The sequence below is a fragment of the Esox lucius genome, chromosome 21 (assembly GCF_011004845.1).
Source record: "Esox lucius isolate fEsoLuc1 chromosome 21, fEsoLuc1.pri, whole genome shotgun sequence".
NCBI classification, from domain to species: Eukaryota; Metazoa; Chordata; class Actinopteri; order Esociformes; family Esocidae; genus Esox; species Esox lucius.
The window spans coordinates 9957747-9980054 of NC_047589.1; the positions used below are offsets into that span (position 1 = coordinate 9957747).

Here is a 22308-nt window from a genome sequence, read left to right on the forward strand (position 1 = left end):
AGCAGATTATTTAAATGGAGGCATATGAGAATACAACAAGGGCTTATTTAATGGGTGGAATCCTTTTTATGTTTATTTGTCCTAAAGTGTCCCAATGTTCACTCTTGAATGTGCACTAGTGCACTGCTTTTAAATAGGGACTATAGGTGCAAAGTAGTGTACCCTGTAGGGAATAGGGTGCACATTGGGACTACTATAAACAATACCCTTTTTTTTTTTTTAACCCAGCTAGTTATATACTGTCTTCCTGCCTGTGTTGGTTGGATAAAAGCTCTTTCTCTTGCTCACTCTCTTTCTTTCTTTCTTTCTGTCTTTCTCTACTTCTCTCCAGCATCATGCTGTGCAATCAGACTTTCTTTTCTCATAAACGCACAGAATACATTTAAATCAGATGTCTCTGATTTGTAGGAATCATGGATTTTGTGAGTTTCAATTGAAAATGAGGAGAGTTGTCATTACTTAATAGACTGAGCGAGAGATGAAGCCATTCGTTCTCATGTTGAGATTTATTTCAGCTGGATATCAAAATAGGAAAACAGCAGGGGAGGTGCACAAAAGCAGCTTTGCTTTATTTAAATGGGCTCATTCTATACTAAATATTGACTATATACTGCATAATATATGATTAAATTATACCATATAAAGGCATCATCAAAAAAAATTACTTAACACTGTATTTATGTACAGCAGAGGTGTCTACAAACGCTGGGTTAGAGCAAGTGTTTAAAACGGGCAATCTGGGATTGGTGCATATTCATTTTTGACCTTAAAATATTTTTTTATTTGAAATCATTATTTGTATTTTTGCATTTTAGTCATTCAGCAGGCGCTTTTGTCCAGAGTGAATTACATTATGAGCACACATTATTGCCACTTGAATCCCATGGGAAACAAACCCCCAAGCCCTGGTGTTGCAAGCGCCATTATCTACCAGCTGAACAACACAGGAATGCACTCAGGAATGCCTCATGGGTGGTGGCCCGGGCTGCTCCAGCAGTTTAAGCTGCTGTCTCTAGTGCACATAAATGGGTGCATGACGGGTTCAAATCTGACCAATCTTTCACCACTTTTCGGTCCAATAAATCATAATGTGCAAAAATTAAAAATGCCTCACAAGGTTAGTTCAGCTGTCTCTGCATAAACTAACATAAAATCTTGTTCCGCCGCTTTGTTGTTACTGAAATCCCAGATTGCCCCTTCTATGTATTTTCAGTGACGGTCTGTAGCAATGTTTGCGCATTAGCCCTTTAGGTTACCATAATCCATAGCCACCCTGTAGTTTTGTTAGATGGTAAAAGTGCTAGTGTCCTCGTCATCGGAGGAGGAGTCTGAGTGTGCGCGCCCGCCTGGAGTGTGCGTGCTGAGCGAGATCTCCACCGCCGGCTCTTCGTTGCCCCTCCGCCTCCCCCCGAGGCGCTGCCCGAGGCCCTTGACGACCCTGAGGACGTGACCTCTGAAGGAGGAGCCTATGAAGGCATAAAGCACCGGGTTCACGCAGCAGTGCGTGAGCGCCAGGCTCTCGGTCACCTGGAGAGCCCGGTCCAGACCCTTGCTGACTTCACAGTCGGTCACCAGGCCGTAGATGACGTCCATCGTCCGCCACAGCTTCACCACGTTGTAGGGCAGCTGGGTGAGAAGGAAGACACCCACCATAGCCAGCAACACCCGCATGGCCCGCCACCTCCTATCCCGGCGCACCCCGGCTCCACTCCGGACCAGCGTCCAGCCCACCCGGCTGTAACACACCGCCATGACCAGGAAGGGAAGCACGAAGCTCAGCAGCACATCCAGGAGCTCCAGGGCAGCCTTGGCCGGCTGAGCCATGGTGTGGGAGTAGACGGCTCTGCAGACCGGCCGGTGGGTTGTTGGCTTCACCGTGTAGAACACAGCGTCGGGCAGGCCCAGGCCAACCGCCGTCGCCCACACAACAGTACACACTATTATCCACTCCCTCCTGACCCGCGGGCCGGTTCTGGTTCGAGCCATGCTGTTCTGGGCCAGCGCTCTGTAGCGGTCCACGCTAATACAGGCCAGCAGCAGCATGCCGCAGGCAAAGTTGGTGGCGTAGAGGAAGGAGGTGAGCTTACAGGCGAGCACACCGATCCGCCAGCCATGCACGGCGTCGGCCGCCCAGAATGGCAGTGTGAAGAGGAGGAGCAAATCAGCCACGGCCAGGTTCAGGATGCACACGTCGGTCAGTGTGCGGAGACGCCGCTGTGACGCGTACACCCCCACAACGAGGGCATTGCCGGCCACTCCCACGACCAGGGCTAGCGCGTAGACCACGGGCAGGAAGAGGCGGCCGAAGGAGCGCACCTCAGCTTTGTCGCACACTGAGTGTAAGTCGCCATAGTAGTCGCTGTCGTTGTAGGTGTAGTTGTCATTGTCGTCATCATAGTCTCCGTTGTCCATCCTCTCCAAATCTCTGGGAGAAAAAACAAGAAGACAACATCATCCCCTCCGCATCTCTCTGAGAAACAAAACAAGAAGTCCACATCATCCTCTCCGCATCTCTCTGAGAAACAAAACAAGACATCATGACATCAGACTAAATACGTTTCTGCTGCACTGTATTTCACTTAAAACCACTGACAAGATCAATTTTGTTGTAATAGAAGAGGAAGATATTGTGTGTAAAGTAATATACAATTACATTTACACTTACAAGTATTTCATCTTAAAGCATCTCCTTTAAAGAATGGCCATCCTTCTGAAAGTAGTAATGCGCTCAGTTGATAACAGCAGGATACATCCCAGTTGTCAACAGCTGTCTGTTCTTGTAACCACCCACCACTCCTCCTTTCTGAGCCGTTTAGGGCTTGTTTTGGATGTGTGTAGACTATGTGGCCAAGGCTTGACAGGGCATAGAGTGTGTACATGTGAATGGGAACAATAAGATCCCTTTCGTTGGAATCTCGCTTGCCTGATTTTTCTCACCAGACCTATCAGATGGAATCGCTTGTGCACCAGTACGCTCAAAATAACAAGAAATCCCATTCAACGCTTTTCCCCTGGATGAAAAAGTGAAATGGGGTCTAATCCTTAAGCACACAGATTAACCATAACCCTGCGACCAAAAAGTGTGTTCAATGCAAGTTCTCCATTGGCCTTCAGCTTATTGGCACTGGCATCAGTCGAAGACTGTCTGGCGAACAGATCCTTAACATTTTGTTTTTGGAAAACTGCCTTTTTCTGTTGTGTTCAGATGATAAAAATCATTTTCAGAGACAAGCTGTCTTTGAATCCTTTTGAAAGCCAGGTTAGAATTTGTGGAGACTCAAGGAACCCTGGAGTTCCTTATGGAACCCCTGGAGTTCCTCTGGGAACAGCTTTCCTGTTCGTCTGTTCAGTTGCATTCTCAACTCATTATACGATGGAACACTGGCAGATGTGTAACTTCCATGAGGCTTACACAGGTTTAGGTTTCCTATGCAAGTCTGGAAGTTGCAATAGTGGTCTTTAAGCCACACATTCAAATCCAAATTCCAATCTTTAAATAACCTGCTACTTCTATAATTGTTCTATTCTAAATGTGCAGTGTCATGAGAAGGTACTCAGAATTTATAGAATTTTTTGTCACTGAATGTAGTTAGATCTTGAATCAAAATATGATATTAGAAAAAATTCACAGGGAGTGAACAAACAACAAAAACATTGATACTAATTTTATTTACTTATTAAGGGAATTTACGCAACACCCAATACCCCGTGTGTGTAAAATTGCCCCCTTAGACATATTTAGCAGCAATAACTTAGAGCAAACCTTCCTGTTGTTATGGTTACCTCCCACAAGACAGTGGAGGAATTATAACCCACTCCTCAATGCTGAACTGCTTTAACTCGAGCATTCATTTCAGATCCTGCTGCAAAACCCAATGGGGTTTAGGCCTAGACATTGACTAGGCCATTCTAAAGCTTTACATTTGTGGTGCTTCAACCGTGCAGACATAGAATTGCTTGTGTATTTTGGATCATTGTCTTGCTGCATGAACTGCTGCGCTTCAGCTCATGGATGACTGAGCTGACATATGGAATTCTTTGATACAAAGCAGAATTCATGATTCCTTCACTGATGCTAAGTTGTCCAAGTCCTCATGCCGCAAAGCATCCCCAAACCATTACACGGCCTCCTCCATTGCTGACAATTGGTATGGGGTTCTTAATGTGGAATGCAGTATTTAGCTTTTGCCAGACATAATGAGGCTGTGACACTGAAAAAGGTTCCAGTTTAGATCCCTGGATGTTGTTTTACCTTGGTTTATGAATGTTTTGGGGTTCTCTGTGATGATTTTACACCTTGCTCTTACAAAGATTATGGCAGGCAGGCCACTCCTATGAAAAACTTTGGACAACATGGCACTGCCTGAGGTTTTGTGGTGCCCCAGAGCCTTGGAAATTGCTTTGTAACACTTTCCAGAGTGATATGCATTTACAGCTGTTTTCCGTAGGGGGAAGATTAGCATGCCCTCTGCAGAAGATGAGAAGATAAACATAGCCCATTCAAATTACGTGTTAATAACAGGTTTTTTAAGAAAATACGTAACCATTAATTATTTTGATTATCTTTCATCATGATTCATGTATTAATTGCAAAAGAGTTAGGATTAGGTATTCAGGCTAGAGTTAAGCTTAATGTAATAAACAAAGATTTGGTGTGTATTCCCAATGATTATGTTAAGTTTTGGGTAAATTCTTACTGAAATGTTTTCGAACGTACAACCTTTTGTGTTAAAGTCACTGCCTTAATAGAGTAAGACGTGTCTGAAATGATGTGTGGTGTCCCAGATGTTAAGCAGTGTTTTCTTAGAAGAGAACGGGTGTTTGCATTCCCTTGGAATGGTTGGGATGACATTTGATCTCCAAGGAATACAACCCGTACATCATTCTGTTTGTCTGTGTGCGTTCTTGCGTGCGTGAGTGTGCAGTGGGATCTCATAGCCAACATCAATATTCAACGTTTTTCCAGCAAAAAATAAATGGCTGTGGGTGACGTGAAAGCAAACATCTATAGGTAGAGGATGAGTAGCGTTGTCTCTGCCGCGAGTGTGTGTTCAATTCTGCAGTATTTCGCTAAATGCAGTATCAGACACGTACATGGTTTTAAATACAAGCCTTGTGTTTTAATTATTTCTTTTAAATGTGTCCACAAAATCCATTTCAGTATTTTACACACTGATCAACTCCAATATTGTTAATATTGACTACTTGCCCTTAAACATATACATATATAAATACGTATTATGTGTATCTATATATAATATGTATGTATGTGTGTGTGTATGTGTGTGTGTATGTATACAGTATCTCACAAATGTGAGTGCACATGAAAAATATTTGATTATATCTTTTCATGTGACAACACTGAAGAAATGACACTTTGCTACAATGTAAGGTAGTAGGTGTACAACTGGTATAACAGTGTACATTTGCTGTCCCCTCAAACTCAACACACAGCCATTAATGTCTAAACCACTGGCAACAACAATGAGTACACCCCTAACTGAAAATGTCAGAATTGGGCCTTATCAGCCATTTTCCCTCCCCGGTGTCATGTAACTCGTTAGTGTTACAAGGTCTCAGGTGTGAATGGGGAGCAGGTGTGTTAAATTTGGTGTTATCACTTTCACACTCCCTCATACTGGTCACTGGAAGTTCAACATGTCACCTCATGGCAAAGAACTCTCTGAGGATATGAAAAAAAGAATTGTTGCTCTACATAAAGATGGCCTAGGCTATAAGAAGATTGCCAAGACCCTGAAACTGAGCTGCAGCACGGTGGCCAAGACCATACAGCGGTTTAACAGGACAGGTTCCACTCACAACAGGCCTCACCATTGTCGACCAAAGAAGTTAAGTGCACGTGCTCATCGTCATATCCAGAGGTTGTCTTTGGGAAATAGACGTATGCGTGCTGCCAGCATTGCTGCAGAGGTTGAAGGGGTGGGGGGTCAGCCTGTCAGTGCTCAGACCATAAGCCACACATGGCCGTCGTCCCAGAAGGAAGCCTCTTCTAAAGATGATGCACAAGAAATTCCGCAAACAGTTTGCAGAAGACAAGCAGACCAAGGACATGGATTACTGGAACCATGTCCTGTGGTCTGATGAGACCAAGATAAACTTATTTGGTTCAGATGGTGTCAAGCTTGTGTGGCGGCAACAAGTGTGTCTTGCCTACGTTCAAGTATGGTGGTGGGAGTGTCATGGTCTGGGGCAGCATGAGTGCTGCCGGCACTGGGGAGCTACAGTTCATTGAGGGAACCATGAATGCCAACATGTACTGTGACATACTGAACCAGAGCCTGATCCCCTCCCTTCGGAGACTGGGTGCAGGTTAGTATTCCAACATGATAACGACCCCAAACACACCTCCAAGACGACCACTACCTTGCTAAAGAAGCTGAGGGTAAAGGTGATGGACTGGCCAAGCATGTCTCCAGACCTAAACCCTATTGAGCATCTGTGGGGCATCCTCAAATGGAAGGTGGAGGAGCGCAAGGTCTCTAACATCCACTAGCTCCATGATGTCGTCATGGAGGAGTGGAAGAGGATTCCAGTGGCAACCTGTGAAGCTCTGATGAAATCCATGCCCAAGAGGGTTAAGGCAGTGCTGGAAAATTATCGTGGCCGCACAAAATATTGACACACCAATTTGGACATTTTCACTTAGGGGTGTACTCACTTTTGTTGCCAGTGGTTTAGACATTAATGTCTGTGTGTTGTTATATTTAGGGGACAGCAAATGTACACTGTTACACAAGCTGTACACTAACTACTTTACATTGCAGCAAAGTATCATTTCTTCAGTGTTCTAAATATTTCTTATTAATGGAATATATAAAAACCTATTTATTCAGACCCCTTCTCAGTATTTTGTTGAAACAACTTGCAGTTATTACAGCACCATAGATATCTTCATGTGTGACAAACAGAGATTATTTAAATATTTATTTCATCAGGCATATTTTCCATTGCTGACTGAGTTAAGTAATATATTGCTGAGAAGGAGTTAAGCAGTGATGTGTTACTACACAGCATCTGGTCCTATAACCCGATATAAAAAAAATACTAAAATAGTTAAAGCTATACTCCCATACTAGTAGAATTCACAGTTAGAGATGTATTGCTGAATTCAAATCTTGGTAAATACCAGATATTGGACCATGAGACCACCTGAGTGTCAAATACGTAAAAATATCTATATATATATTTATAAAAGTTGAAAACACCAGTAAAAAAAGAATTTGTTGGCCAGATAATCTGCCAGACTGAACACTCCAGAAGAAAAGATACAAGATCTGGACAACGTCATTTTACAGCTTCCTATAGAGTATGTAGATCAATCTTACCACATCATAATTAACAACATAGCCTACATCATAAACCCATTGTACAGGACTTTGAACTTATAACCAGTTAGACAGTTCGACTTGTAAACAAACAATATGAGTCATAGTCTTCCACTAAAGGTAACTCCCTTTAACAGAATCATATACTGTAACAGCTTAGGACGGGAGGAAATGAGGAAACCCAAGTTGTTATTCTCATGCAAACTAGGAATAGATCGTTCATTCAAAACAAAACATACATTTTCACCTTTCCAGTGGGCTAGTGAAAATGCCAATGTAGGATGTAGGAGCCTTACCCCGAATGTCTTCCTCTGAATGTGGGATTATCAGATGGTGCTCAGTCATCCAGTGGCACAGTGAGTTATACACATCCACTGCAGTCATAGTTTTTCCTTCGAACTCTTGTGCTCCACCTCTACAATGACCCAATGCACTGCTGGGTAACACCTCTTACAGCTGCTACCGTGGGTATGTGTGTCTTTGTGGGTTGTGTTTGTTTGTCTGGTAGGGGCTGCCATGCTAACCTATTTCCGGAGTTCATTTGATTATTTGTTTGACAATTATTGTGTTGTTTTTTTGCCCTTTAATGACCATTGAATAGACGAATATAAAGCCTACTGCTTTCTCCTTTCCTTTTGGGATGTTTAACGTAGGACATAGAAAGAGAACAGCGCCTGGTGAAATGGTTTCTACATCTTGGTCTGCTTAACTAAACCATGAGGATTTATTTTGCATCAACATTTAAAGACTGCTAGTATCTGTTTATTGAAGCATTATTAGTTAATTCCTTCCTACCAATTATGTTATTATGGTGAAGCCGACGACCCACTGGCTGGCCTGCACGGCCGTCTACTCTCGCACAGTGGCTCGGCCGGCCAAGGCTGCCCTGGAGCTCCTGGATGGATTGTTTTACAAGATGTGAAAAGCATGTCAACTCAGTGGTGTTAAGTTACAAAGTCTCGATAAAAGGAGATTTCTCCATTGAAGAAACCATTTGTCTGTTTTTGCTCTTGAAGTGATTATGTAACTATGATCCAGAGCCTCAAACAAAACCCAGGACCTGAACTAGTTTCTAGCTATGGTTTTTGGATTGGATGAATTTAACCCTCTCAGTGTTACAGATTGGTAACTATGATATACTCATCTCATGATAACAAAGTATCTCACTGAGGTATTTTGTCATAATTTGTCACGTTATTTTAGCTAAATTGACTGAGAAAACACATTCCAGTTCATAGCAATGACCTGGGAGCATTTAGGATCAACTACCTAGCGCAGGGACACAATCATTTGTTTCCTCTTGCTGGTTGTGAGATTAAATCTAGCAACCATTTGGGCAGATGCTTTGGCAACCTGCAGCCCCAGTGTATTCTGTCTTATTATACATATTAAGACGTTTAGGGGGGCGGGGTTGGGGGGACGAAGACATGCTTCCCCTCTCCTCATTCTTCTACCATATCACGTCTGTTTTTATTCCTGAACTATGTACCGTAGGCCTGTGAGGACTTGTTTGGGAAATGCCAGCAGGGCATACACGCTATTATCTTGACTGTATACACACTTAAGTCTAGTTACACGCCAATACATATCACGAAACCCCCTGGGCCAAGACCAACGCGGGCTTCCCTTGGAACGAGGACGTCCCTACGGAGTGGGTGCAGCCCAGGTGTGTCACTTTGGGTTTTTTTTGTAACCTGGATGGTTACAACTACAGGAATTTTATGATTATAGCATGTCATTCTTTCGGTTGCGTGCATGCACGCGTGCGTGCACGTCATTCTAAACGAGTGCATTTATAGGCTGATATTCTGCTAGGATTAGGGAACATTGGGTGCATTCGTGGGCATGTGCTTGGGTGCTCCCGAATGTCTTAGCTCCGTGGGTTGAAGGCCAATCGATAGCTTAGTTCAAGGCCGAATAGCTCACTGGTACATTTTGATTCATTTCTGGGTAACAATGAGAGTGAACCAATTTTTTTTTTTTCTGTGGAGATTGTGCTGCTGTATATATTCTAGGGATTCTATATGCAATTCTACACTTGCGTGCCTACTTTTGTCCAAGCGACTTGATTTCGTGAAATTTGATCTGACCGTGTGAGAATCTGGTGTCCATATGTCTGAGACTCCACATCCTTCCCCAGGAGACAAGGGACTGTCACAGGAGCCTAACAGTAAACAGGAAACCAGGCTTTTGGTCACCTCTTTCCCTAGTCCTCCTCGCCCAAGGGATTCTCTTGGACAGCTGTATTCTCCATTGGACTCAATCCCCCCACTCCAGTTGCTCAGGCATTTCCATTCTGTTTAAGGCCCTGCAAATTTTCCTAACCATGTCACCTGACTGGCGGTGGATTCATTCCGCAAATTCGAAAGTGTTTCGTGCAAAACGCTTAGGAAAACAGGGATTGGACTGAATGCATCCAAAGGAACCTTTAGTCGCAAAGTGTTCAGTTTGCAACTGAATCAGTGGAATACCTATGTGGCAGGACCACCTTCCGGCCCTGGTTATAAGCTGTACCTAGGACCTGGAGTGTTTTCCGGCCAATGCCACAGGAATGTTGCATACCATTCCACTTCACTGCAGAGTAGGTATTTGTGAAGACCCCTAATTTCCAATCCTAACCATTGACGTTAGTTAAGGAACTCGTAAACTGATCCAAGATCAGTATCTAGGGCCAACTTGACCTGACATCTTACAAACTAGGCTGAGGAAGGTTAGATGTCTCCCTCTAGCGGTTGTTTTTCCATCTCAGCAGCAGTCCAGTAGATTTCACTGTAATAAATATAACTGAAGCCCTTTTCATAGGGATAATCTACTCAGCTACAACAAGCTCTCCGCATCGCCAGTATCGACAAAATACTCACTCCCGTTTAACCGCAGTCGAGGGAATTGAAAGTATTGTTTTGTTTTTAAATAAAAAGTGACAGGATCGAGGCGAAAACAAGCAACATGTCAAATGTAACATGTAGTGTGCAGATCAAATGGATGTGGTTACAGATGCAGGCGTAAATAGCACTTTTTTTCCAAATGGGCCCTGGTCAAAAGTAGTGCACTGAATAGGGAAAGGGTGCCATTTGGGACGGAGCCTCTTGCTCAGTAGCTCTACCCATGCACTCAGAATACATTGCACTTCTTAAAGGAGCAAGAATCATCTGGGCATACTTCCTTCTACTACCTCCAGAGGACACTGTTCCTCTATTCCTCTAGAAGAGATTTTAAATTGATATGGAGGATTAGGATTGTAGTGATTTCTGTCTGCACAGACACTTATATTCACTTTATCGGGTGTCCTGCAGATGTCACAGAACCATCAGTGAGATAGGTGGAAGAAGTTATCCGTCTTTACTGGGTCCAGAGAAGAGTCAGCAATCCTGAGAAATGAAACAAGGGTTTTCGGGAACTTAAAGTGCGCAACTTATTGCTGCACAGCACGGAGAGCAATGGTCTTTCTTTTAAGACAGAAAAAAAAAAAAAGACCTTTTATACAGTAATGCAAACAATCACATCCTATTGGTGTCCAGTTTAATCATCAGTAAGTCCCACCACCTGCATCCAGACCCAGTCGAGGTCTTCAAATGACGCCCAGACCGTGAGATTGTTGACGGAGACTGATTCTGACACTTATGGGCATATAACCACAGATGTTCTCTCAGGTTTATAGCTACGCGGTAACAACAAACTCTGACCCACAATAGGTTTAGAGCAAATAGCATTCACAAATGACAGGATGTATTTTCATTCTCGTACTCCTAACCAGCCTAAAACTGTGCGTTTTTTGTGTCTCCCATGCGTCCTACTGAAATAATGATGCGGTATGTTCTGTGAGTGTGAAAAGTGAATATGTGCCGACAGGCCAAGCTGAATAAAACACGTACTGATTTTGGTTTAGCGGTTGTCCTATGGGACAGAGGGTTGACAGAGTATATGTTTTGTTTTTAACATTACTAACGCTACTCATTCCTCCAGGTGCCGGTAACCCGAAATGCAAGGTGGCCATCGTGATGTGCAAGAGCGGCTCGCCTGAGAACAGGTATGTTCCCACAGCCATGTCAAAAACACCGCCCAACCTCCACCATAGTTCGGGGCACTAACGCCTTGGCATCAGTTCAGAAATCCTGTGGAGTATTTCTGTGAACAGACATATTTTCATTATTCAGTAACTGGTCTGGTTAAAGTTGTGTGGTTTGCTTCTATTCCGCGATGTGCTTGCGTCCGTCTGCGGTCTTCTCCAAGAGCATCCTGTGGGAAATAAAAGTAAAATTGTAGAGGATAGAGATAATCCCTTGTTTGTTGTCTGGTTTTAAATTCTGTCTCCGAACCGCTGGTTCCTGTGTAGTTGAAAGCTATTTGATCGTCTGATCAGGGTTTTATTTGATATACTCCCGGGTCCTGCTGAGGAGGCTTTATGCGGATATGTATGCGTCCATGTGCACGTGCGCGGGTTTTGTTCCAATCTTCAAATAATTTATCTGCCTTGGCTGCATCCTCTGAAACACCACCCACACTGTGGCATTCAAGCAGACATTTAGGACTTCCCAAAATTCAATATGCAGGCCTCTCTCCCTCGCCAACCAGCCTCTGCTAGCTTCATACTCTCCAGTTATGTCCAGTCCTCAATTTAGTCTTGAATACAAATGTGTTCCTGGCACCTGAGGAGTGATAAAGGTTTTTTGAGGTGGAGTTGAATTTGAGGAAGAGGTGGCTCGGCAATCTCGGTGTGCTTGAATGTGAAGCCTTTTATTCTTTCAGCAGAGCGGTTGACACCAGGTTATCATCCAGCTACTGAAGACACTGAAGCTCACGACGATGTGGGGGAAAAAAAGCCTTTCTGTGTTCCTGCTGAAGTGATGAACAGGTCACCGCAAGGCTAAGATGCGGTCACGATATGGACATGAGAGAATGACAGAGAAAAGAAAAGGCAGCAAGCTAGAATAATAGGACATTAAACCTCTCCACCACTTAGCATTCATCCCAATCTGGCCTGAGGTTCTAAACTGCACCGTTCCCTCAGACACTATTTTGGAATGGAGTCCCTGGGCCTGGGTGAGAGGAGTTTGCCAACCTCTATAGACAATAGTGTGCCAGTGGAGAGCCTGCCCCTCCCACGGCTCGCACCTCTAATTAGTGTCAGTGATCTGTAGGGTTTGTTGTGCTCCACGTCAACTGGTTCCCCTTGAATACCTTTCTCTCATCGCTTTCTCTGGAAGCGTAGCCCAGTTCCCCTGTTTCTCTTTCTTTTTCAATCCCTTTGTCTGATTTCACTCTTCCGTCATCAATCTCTCTCCCATTCTCGGCCACTGTCTTTTGGCTCATGCCGTCTCTTTGTCAGTCTTTCTGTTTGTCTCTATTCTCTCATCCGTCTTATTTTCGTCCTGTCTCTTCCTCCATCCCTCTCACCTCACCACATCTATTTTTTCTCTCTGTTTCTTTTTGTCTCCCTCCACCCAGTTGTCTGGAAATGTTTAATCCTCTGCCTCGGTATTCTCAGCAAGGTGTTTTGCCAAATAAACGGTACACCGCAAAAGCGCCTCCGCCTAGTAACCCTGGCTACGTGCTCATCTTCGAACACGTTTCAAAACATTCATGTGCTCACACTTTTCCGATAAATGGTCTATCGTTTCCACTACCATGTAGAGCTTAAGCCTGATGGGGCAAGATAGGGGAAATTCAAAAACCCAAACTGTATATCAACAAGACGTGTTGTCTTAAGATATTACTAGACGACAGGTCTCTCCGAACTCCATCGCCACAAAAGTCCAACTGAAAGACTATTCTGCGCCTAGCTCCTCCCTCTCTTAAAAACCAAGAGAGGGAGGAGGAAACATACGTTTCCTGTCAAGCACGATTAGTCCTGAGACGAAATGTCGGCTGTAATCAAACAGGAGAATTTGATCAATTCCCCCTCTCCCCATCTGCCCTGATGGGTGACATCGCGGCTGCCTTTTTTGTGCCTGATAGCACATCACACAACAGCTCTTCAACTGAATATTTCATAGTCATATCAGACGTTTCACCTCTCTCTCTGCCCTGGAAGTCTGGGGCTTATTAAGATTCAGCGCGGTGCCTTCTACCTACACAGCTTCTGGTTCCCAGTCTTCTCCCTCTAACATCAGTATCTGCCTCCCAGTCCACAACGACCTTTACATCAGAGAGAAGAGGAATGCAAACAAGCGAGCTCATGTTTCATCTGTCTCTCAGTTTCTCTATCCTTCTCGCTTTTTAACTCTTTCTATTTCACCCTCTATCTTCAGTCTCACTTTCTCACTCAGTATTCGAACTGTAGATCACTGAGACGGCTTTGTGGTTCATACATCAATGCCGACATTTGTACAGTTTTGTTTTCGGATGTCTGCCTGTCGTGTTGTGGAGGTGCGGGACGTTCTGGGCAGCTCCAGTTCTCAGGTTGTCTGTTTTCCGAAACACAGTTGACACAGAGTGATTGTGGTCCCACTGTGGTTCTGATGGTTTTTTTGTGTTCCAGGCACGGTCAGCACAGTATGATCCTGGTCCCGCTGGACACCCCCGGCGTGAACGTGGTCAGACCGCTGACTGTATTTGGACAGGATGGTAGGTGCTTTTCCCCTAACATCCAGGAAGATTACTTGCTTTCTAAATGTCACCCTATTCCCTACCCCATGGCCCTACACCATTCTAAAGAAGTGCACTTTATGGTAAAAAGGAGTTTCAATGCATTTCCGATGAATGTAAAAAATGCCGTTCCTACACAAAAGAACTAGACCCTGCATGAGTCATTCTTTGACCTCATTCTCTGTGTCTCTGTGGTTTCCGGGGATTATATCAGATGCTGTTCATGGTGGCCATTTTGAGATCCACTTCAACAACGTTCGCGTGCCTGCTTCCAACATTCTTTTGGGTAAGATACCAATCATCCAACTAGTGACGCAGGGAATACTCCCTATTTCCACGTAATCCAAGGTGAACAGCGTGCCTGACTTTTAAAGGGGAAGTTTAGTATTACCTGTTTTAAGCCACACCGTTCCAATATGACCTCCAAACAGACGTATAGCTGACTTCAGATCAACGCTTGCAAAAGAAATGCGTGTCTCCCGCAGGTGAGGGCCGAGGCTTTGACATCGCCCAGGGTCGTCTCGGGCCTGGCAGACTGCATCACTGCATGAGGGCTGTAGGAGCTGCAGAATGGGCACTGGAGCTTCTGTGCCAACGCGCAGCCCACAGACACGCCTTCGGCAAAAAGCTCTACCAGCATGTAAGAGGGTGTTTGTGTGTGCGTTTGTGTGAGGGGCAGGTTATTCTGTGAAGACATGCTCGGTTTAAGTTTGACTGACTGAAAGCTCCGCTAAAGACATAAATGCCACCTGACAGGAAGTGGGCGGATATTTTCGTCCAGTTTCTCTGGGACTGTCACTAATTAGCAGTGGGCATGTGGTGGATTCTTCTGGTTTCACTGACATTGTGATATCATTAAGGTCTAAGCTAAATTCAGTCCCAACAAGTTAGTGCAAGATTAGCATATCACATTTTCTAAGATGAATTTTTCCTGGATCATTTCAGCATCAGTCAGCATCATCCCGTCACCGCGTCTCTACCATCTATAGTCGAACAGACAGCAGGCCGCTCCCTTATTTCTCTCAACCGGCAGCTTATTCTAAGAGACCAGATTTATCTCGGCCCTGAATATTCCCTTCCTAAAAAATCAATCCTACATGGCACTTTATTCCTTATTAATGGCAGTACCCAATGGGGCTCGGATCAAAAGTAGCGCACTACTTGGGGTCTTGGCGTTGGAACATCGTCAAACTCTATTCCCGGTCCTAATGTAGTCCTATGTCAGTCTGGACCATTAGCAGTTACTCAGCAGACAGTGACAGCCAATGGGATTACCTCGTCAGTGGTCACAAATGGCGTCTTTTCCACTACATAGTGCCCTACTTTTGGGACTTGGACTAGCACCAGGGCTCGGCTCAACGTGGGGCACTATGTAGGATGCCGTTTGGGACTTAAGCCGTGTCAGAACTGTCAGCGTCGGAGCCAAGATAGTCGTAATAGTGCTCTATGCCCTGCCGTGTCAAGTTTATCTGCAAATGTTTCAGGGAGCAGCCCGGCATCTAGCTAGCGCTAAGCTGGTGAAGGGACAGCCATGGAGAATACAGTGTAAAGGGAGGGTTTACCCAAATTACTAAACCACACATAGGTTTCCTTACCCCTGAAAAAGACCATGGACAAGGTATGAATCCAGCATGGGTACTGGAGCCACCGCCTTAGGCAAGCCTAGTTCAGCCGGCCCACCATTAAAAGTGATAAACGTTGTTGCCTTCACTGGATTCAATCCCGGGTCTCCCACATGAGTGGCTGTGTCTTTAACCACTACACCACAGTGCTGTACATTTGCCCACTGTCAGTATAGCATCTCGGCTTTAGATTATTTTATCATGCATAAACATCATGCCAAGTTTGAATATTTTGCTAGACTCCATTAAGCATTGTGTTAGACTGACTAATGTTTCTTATTAAGTTTACCCCCACCACAAATAGCATCAATGAAATATATGGCTTTTGCCACTGGCTGTTTTTACAGCTTATTAGCCAGTAATAGGCTTACTAGTATCTAACTTACTACTTGAACTTAACACAGGCAAAGCTGTTTCATGGTACAAAACATTTGTTTTTCTTTTATTCGTGAATGACATTGATACAATAACTATCAATATGGTTGACGATAACTGACTTTTTCGTCAAGTGAAAAGATGAAAGAATCGTCGAAACCCCAACTCTTTTACTGCCCAAGGAGTTTTTATCTAGTCTACAGTATATTACCCCAGAAATCATGCACACATCCATACTTCGAAAATCCACCAGAAATAGTCGCAATATAACCGTAAACAGCACAATATAACCGTAAACAGTATTTTAGGCTTACTAGAACGCAGCTACTGAGGGTGGTTGACAGCAACGTTTTTATCTATCCAGAACAAATCCTTTGACTGTAACGAGATTCGAACGCGAGACCTATTGGTTGCAGGTTCGCTTCTCTAACCACTACGCTATTTAACAAGGGGTAGTCAGTCACTCACTCCGCTTACGCGGGCCGGCAAAAATAAGATGGTTGTAGGACTGACCCAGCCAGCCGAAGAAGCTGAGGAATGGAACTGGCACCCTGTGATCACAAACAGACTCACTCACTCAATCAAAATCAACAGGAAACATTTAGGGGGGGTCTGCCGTGCAAAATACGAAATATCCCTCAAGCTTAGTGTCGGCTTGTTTGTCTGAATATCCATCCACCTCTCTGAAAGTGTGTGCCGTGTCCCTCTGTCCAGGAAGTAGTGGCCCATTGGGTGGCGGAGTGTCGCCTGGCCATTGACCAGACTCGCCTGCTGACCCTCCACGCGGCCCACGCCCTGGACACACTGGGCAGCAGAAGGGCCAGGAAACAGGTAAAAGCTCACCTACACGCAAACCTCATTAGCAGGGCGAACCGTGTAGCTGTCTCTCAGTACAGAACGTAGCTGGGCTGGAGATTGTACCTGAGGAGTGTATGTGGATGCATGTCGGAAATCGTCAGAGGCCATCAACCCATTGGGAATACGAATGACAGCTTCTTGCTTGTGAAAGGTCAGCCCGATATTGTTCACGTCACTTTCTGACATTGTGATGCATGCGCACACACGCGCTTAATGATATTCCAAGCTAGGCTGTCCCCGGCTGAACTCGACCCCCGACCGCAGAGCTACTCTGATGAGTGGAGCCACTCACAGCGCCTCTCTTATCAGGACTATAATATGATTGAAGTGGTATCAGCCCCTGGTGGCGTGGGAGCTAGCCTGACCGGTGAGGTTAAGGTGAACGGAGAACGCTGGAGCTGGAGGGACCGAGAGCAGGTGACTACACGGCCCATAATGCCGCTCTGTTCCCTACGTAGTGTACTACTTTCACCCAAATGGGTGGACGTTTGGGAAGCTCCCCGAGGTGAGTGAAGGAGGGAAGGAACGTGGGGGAGACGGCGAGAGGTAGACGAGGCAGATTCATTCTGACAGCACGACCCTCATCTGAGGTCAAAGCGGAGACGGACGGGGTGAGCGAGCGGCGGGAATACAGAGTGGATCAGCTGTCTCTCACATCGCCTGTCAGACCGAGTAGCTCTGGTCTAGAGCAGGATAAATGATCAATTTCTTTACTCATGTGACTTAGGGAACAGGATTCGAAGACATACATTGTGGTCTTCTGGTTATTAGGTTGCAGTTCATTGTGGTCTTCTGGTTATTAGGTTGCAGTACATTGTGGTCTTCTGGTTATTAGGTTGCAGTTCATTGTGGTCTTCTGGTTATTAGGTTGCAGTACATTGTGGTCTTCTGGCTATTAGGTTGCAGTACATTGTGGTCTTCTGGTTATTAGGTTGCAGTACATTGTGGTCTTCTGGTTATTAGGTTGCAGTACATTGTGGTCTTCTGGTTATTGGGTTGCAGTACATTGTGGTCTTCTGGTTATTAGGTTGCAGTACATTGTGGTCTTCTGGTTATTAGGTTGCAGTACATTGTGGTCTTCTGGTTATTAGGTTGCAGTACATTGTGGTCTTCTGGTTATTAGGTTGCCGTACATTGTGGTCTTCTGGTTATTAGGTTGCAGTACATTGTGGTCTTCTGGTTATTAGGTTGTAGTACATTGTGGTCTTCTGGTTATTAGGTTGCAGTACATTGTGGTCTTCTGGTTATTAGATTGCAGTACATTGTGGTCTTCTGGTTATTAGGTTGCAGTACATTGTGGTCTTCTGGTTATTAGGTTGCAGTACATTGTGGTCTTCTGGTTATTAGGTTGCAGTACATTGTGGTCTTCTGGTTATTAGGTTGCAGTACATTGTGGTCTTCTGGTTATTAGGTTGCAGTACATTGTGGTCTTCTGGTTATTAGGTTGCAGTACATTGTGGTCTTCTGGTTATTAGGTTGCAGTACATTGTGGTCTTCTGGTTATTAGGTTGCAGTACATTGTGGTCTTCTGGTTATTAGGTTGCAGTACATTGTGGTCTTCTGGTTATTAGGTTGCAGTACATTGTGGTCTTCTGGTTATTAGGTTGCAGTACATTGTGGTCTTCTGGTTATTAGGTTGCAGTACATTGTGCGGCGGGAGTCATCAGTAGTGTCATGTGCGGTACACGTGTCTCTCAGAGCGCACCCCTCCTGCGTTTAATCAGATCCGTGGGCAGATTTACCTGTTCCCCACATTGTGATGTCCTTCTCTTAACCGTCACGTCCGCAAACACACGGCACCAGCAGTGAAATCTCCCAGGGTTTTCCAAGGAGCCAACGCCACGCTGTGAACCTCTGTGATGTTCAAATTGAAACTGATACTCTTATCTAAAACCCTGGTTCCATTTCAGAGAAATGGAAGACTTCTCCTCCGGGCACGGAGACACCCCAGTGGTGTATAATATGAAACCCCAGACAGTGCTGAACACTCTACCTGCTGGGGTAATTCGAAGTTGTGTTGCTCACCCGCTCGGCGACCCAGTTGGAACCGAGATTGCCTGAGTACTGTAGTGCACATACACTGCTTTTGACCAGAGCTTTGTGGGCCTGACTCTCTCTTTCTTTGTCATATACTTTGTCATTCTTTCTCTCTTCCAAAGGAGTCTGCTGAAAAGGATTGCACTTTCATAGGGAACTCGTGCCACTCGATACACATTAACGCCTCGTTCCTCACAACTGATTCTCTTTCTTCACTTCCTGTTTCTTTCTGGATCCATTCCTCAATGTCAGAAAGTGACGTGAACAAGTGACGTGAACAACTGGATTGTAACAAGGACCCACGTGGAAGACGCGCAACACCAACCCCCCCCCCCCCCCCCGACGTGGTATTCGGCGTGCGTCATCACCGGCCTTCTGATCACGCCACTCCTCCTCCCAAGGCACTGTCATGTCTTGTTATTGCACACACCTGGTGTCCATTCCCTCATTAGGTTGCCTATATTAGTTACCCTTGTTTCTGGGTGTCTTTGTGTGGTATTGTTCTATGTTTGATGTGTTGTACTGTGCGATCTACAGAACACGTTATCCGTTTTTTTTTGCGATTTGACGCTTCCTTTCTTTTGGATACTGTGTACGAATAGTGTTCAGTTGTTTTCCTGGAACTGGGAATATCTTTAACTTCGATAAAGCAATTGAGTACTACAACTCCTGCGTTTGGCTCCTTCTCCCTGCACACCACACATCATTACATGGATACAGGTATTATATTGCATCAATAATGCAGAACAATGAAACGTTTCTGAGTGTTGTAAATTGGACACCATTAACAAATGTCTTGAAAGGTTTAGGCTGATCATGTGGGCATTAGGAAACAAACATGAAGATATTTACACATCCATCCCTGGCTATCTAAAAGGATTGTCTTGCAAGGCTCTTCAACTCCAGTCCTGCTAGTTATTTGCAGTCAACTGGGGGCCTCAGTTTGTCTCTGATTAGAAGGATTAGATGAGAAACAGATGTTTCTGCCTCCCAGGTCCGGATTTGAATAACCAGCCAAGACAAATTCCAGGATTTGTTTCCAACTTGCCTTTGACTATCTTCGATTTTACAATGTCAGACTGTTAATTTGACCTCATTGTCAAAATATATTCAACAAAACAGGGATGTACGTTGTTGTTGTTTTTGACCCCCCTGGTTTGGACTGCGTTGATAGCGATTGACAAACCTTTGCTGATCCCTTGTTCCTCTCCAGTGATGGTATTTTCCATACTGTAGATTGCCATGATCAAGGTGGTGGCAGCCAGAATGGTGTGTAAGGTGGTTGACTGTGCCATCCAGGTCTATGGAGGCGCCGGTGTATCTGGAGACTTCCCTCTTGCGCAGATGTAAGTAGCTTTTAACTACCGTTGTGTCTACCGTTTTGTTCCCAAGCCTTTTTTTAAGAGACAACATTTTTGACTGTGGAGTTTGTTCAAATTGTGAGAGACCACCAAGTCCCAGTGGTCAGGCTGAACACAGTCAGTCAGTCTAATGGAATTAAACTGACCATCCAACAAACCACTATTGCCTTTCATTAGATTTTGTTTGAATTATTCAAAGCAAACAGATCCCATTTTTGTTTAGCAATACAGCTGGTGACATTTCTTCATGGCATGGCTCGTGTTTGTTTTGCCAGGCGGTGATGTGTTGACATGCATTAGCGCGTGTCCCAAATTACCTGTCATCTTTACGCCCCCTCAGACAAATTCCACGGTCAGACGAACTCTGTGAGATGGGAAAAATGCTTTTTTCGACAGGCTGGCCCAACTTGACACTGAGCCTCACACAGACAACAGCCTCACACAGACAAATGCAGAGGCATTATGGAAAGGCAGAGCACTGCAAATGTAGGGAATTTCCTCTTCATAGTAGTGATGAATTACCATTTTTGTAGCTGTTAGGATTGTGGCTCTCCAGAATTCCGGGTTGGAGAATACTCAGAATCCAGAAATAAAAAGTAGGAAGCTTTTTTTAAAATGATTTCAAATGTTGACGTTGGCACTAATAGAGTCTACAGTATTCAGTCACATAACATTTACCTAACATATTTTGACAGCCTTTTATCCAAACCCACACTGTCTCTCTCTTCCTCTACTCTCATGGCTTCATGGTATTTAAATATATTTAATAGCGAATTTGGATGCGACTGTATTACCAGAATATAGTTATTTAAAAAATATCGGTGTTCTTGTCCAGATTGGGTGTATCCACAGTTCACTCATCGGTGCGAAAATGTCCCAAAACCTTTTGCAACCGAAAAACAAATAGAAGTCCCTCAACAGGTACGCATACGCCAGGACGCTGCGCATAGCAGATGGTCCAGATGAGGTGCACCTGTCCTCCATCGCCCAACTGGAGCTCAGAGACCAGCTAAGGAAGGCCCAGGCCAAACTGTGAGGCCACGCAGGGGTTAACAAACAGCCCTTAGACAGACCGCTGGGGAGCGGCAGAGTTAACAGAGCCATGACAGATTGACAGGAATCAATCTAACAGGCTAATTCCACCCTACATATCACTGTTTACATGTGCCAATCACGCATTGATCTCGTAATACTAGTTGTAGAGATTTGCATGTTTGAGACATGATTGTGATTAACTCTGTCTCTGACTGATGTGATTTAGGGAGGAATAGCAGCCTGTTGAATTAGGGGGGGACAAATGACACTAACATAATTGACATGCTGTTCATGTCGATGAAATCTAATTTACTCATTTATAAGCATTCAACATTGTTTCTAACATGTGACTGGACATCATAAAATATGTAAATAAAGATTCTGATATGTGAGAAAATTGCATCATGTTTGAATTCCTGATAACTGCTAGGACTCCTTCCTTGGCATTTCCTGCAGTACAAATGTTTGTGTGCCGTACACAGCCTTCAGAGGGCTTTGTGTGTCCAAGATCACGCTGTGTACACAAGGATGAAATGTGAGGCCGTTTTTTATTTTCAATAAATTGCCACACATGTCTATAAACATGTTTTCACTTTATCGTTATGGGGTATTGTGTGTAGATTGATGGCATTTGATCATATAACCCAAAATAATTGGGAGAAAGAGAGTCTGAATACTCTCCGAAGACATTGTATTTACACTCAACCTGTGGCTACAGTGACGGGGAGCCTGTCCTAATATGGACTCCATATTGGCTTTACCTTCACGTTTGATCCATGTTTACGCAGTGTGATCCTGGACACGCCCTCATTCTGACAGAATGGTTCATACAGGACATAGACTACGTACATGACTTACATGCCCTGCCAAAACACTCAAACCTATACCATGATTCCTGAATTCATGATTAAAATGTACCACTTTCTTTACAGATTATGTTTTATATAGTTAATTGGGCATTCACTGTTTGTGTCCTAAATTGTTCCCTCAATAGGGACTAGGGCCCCATTTGGAAATGACCCTGTATATTGGGTCAATCTGCCATCTGGAATCCTGGTCTAGTGACATTTTCCCTCAGAGTCCTCAAAT

The 22308-nt window shown here is 44.5% G+C and overlaps 2 protein-coding genes across 5 annotated transcripts in view; one reads left to right on the forward strand and one right to left on the reverse strand.

The window, feature by feature from the left end:
• Positions 1–22308, forward strand: part of acad11 (acyl-CoA dehydrogenase family, member 11) — a 56494-nt gene that overhangs the window by 22443 nt on the left and 11743 nt on the right. The window contains exons 14-20 of one of the 3 annotated variants that reach the window (XM_020041746.3): positions 11310–11373; positions 13825–13910; positions 14146–14217; positions 14417–14571; positions 16643–16759; positions 20060–20169; positions 20525–21006. In XM_020041746.3, the coding sequence (XP_019897305.2) occupies positions 11310–11373; positions 13825–13910; positions 14146–14217; positions 14417–14571; positions 16643–16759; positions 20060–20169; positions 20525–20717 (797 nt within the window). In that variant the 3' untranslated portion in view covers positions 20718–21006. Of the gene's footprint in view, positions 1–11309; positions 11374–13824; positions 13911–14145; positions 14218–14416; positions 14572–16642; positions 16760–20059; positions 20170–20524; positions 21007–21105; positions 21590–22308 lie in introns of those variants that run through there. The other 2 variants (XM_010899463.5, XM_020041747.3) reach the window with 2 other exon arrangements.
• Positions 544–14387, reverse strand: ackr4b (atypical chemokine receptor 4b). Of its 2 annotated transcripts, none has more exons than XM_013139519.4 (2): positions 14323–14387; positions 544–2425 (listed from the first exon to the last, which is right to left on the reverse strand). In XM_013139519.4, exon 2 carries the CDS (start codon positions 2410–2412, stop codon positions 1285–1287), a length of 1128 nt encoding a protein of 375 aa, XP_012994973.2. In that variant the 5' UTR covers positions 2413–2425; positions 14323–14387; the 3' UTR covers positions 544–1284. The 2 variants fall into 2 exon arrangements, with proteins under 2 accessions (XP_012994973.2, XP_010897763.2); XM_010899461.4 differs by lacking the exon at positions 14323–14387 and adding an exon at positions 7643–7776.

Coding starts and splice junctions, on each gene's coding strand:
- ackr4b (XM_013139519.4), bottom strand. CDS start 2,412: ATGGACAACGGAGACTATGATGACGACAATGACAACTACACCTACAAC.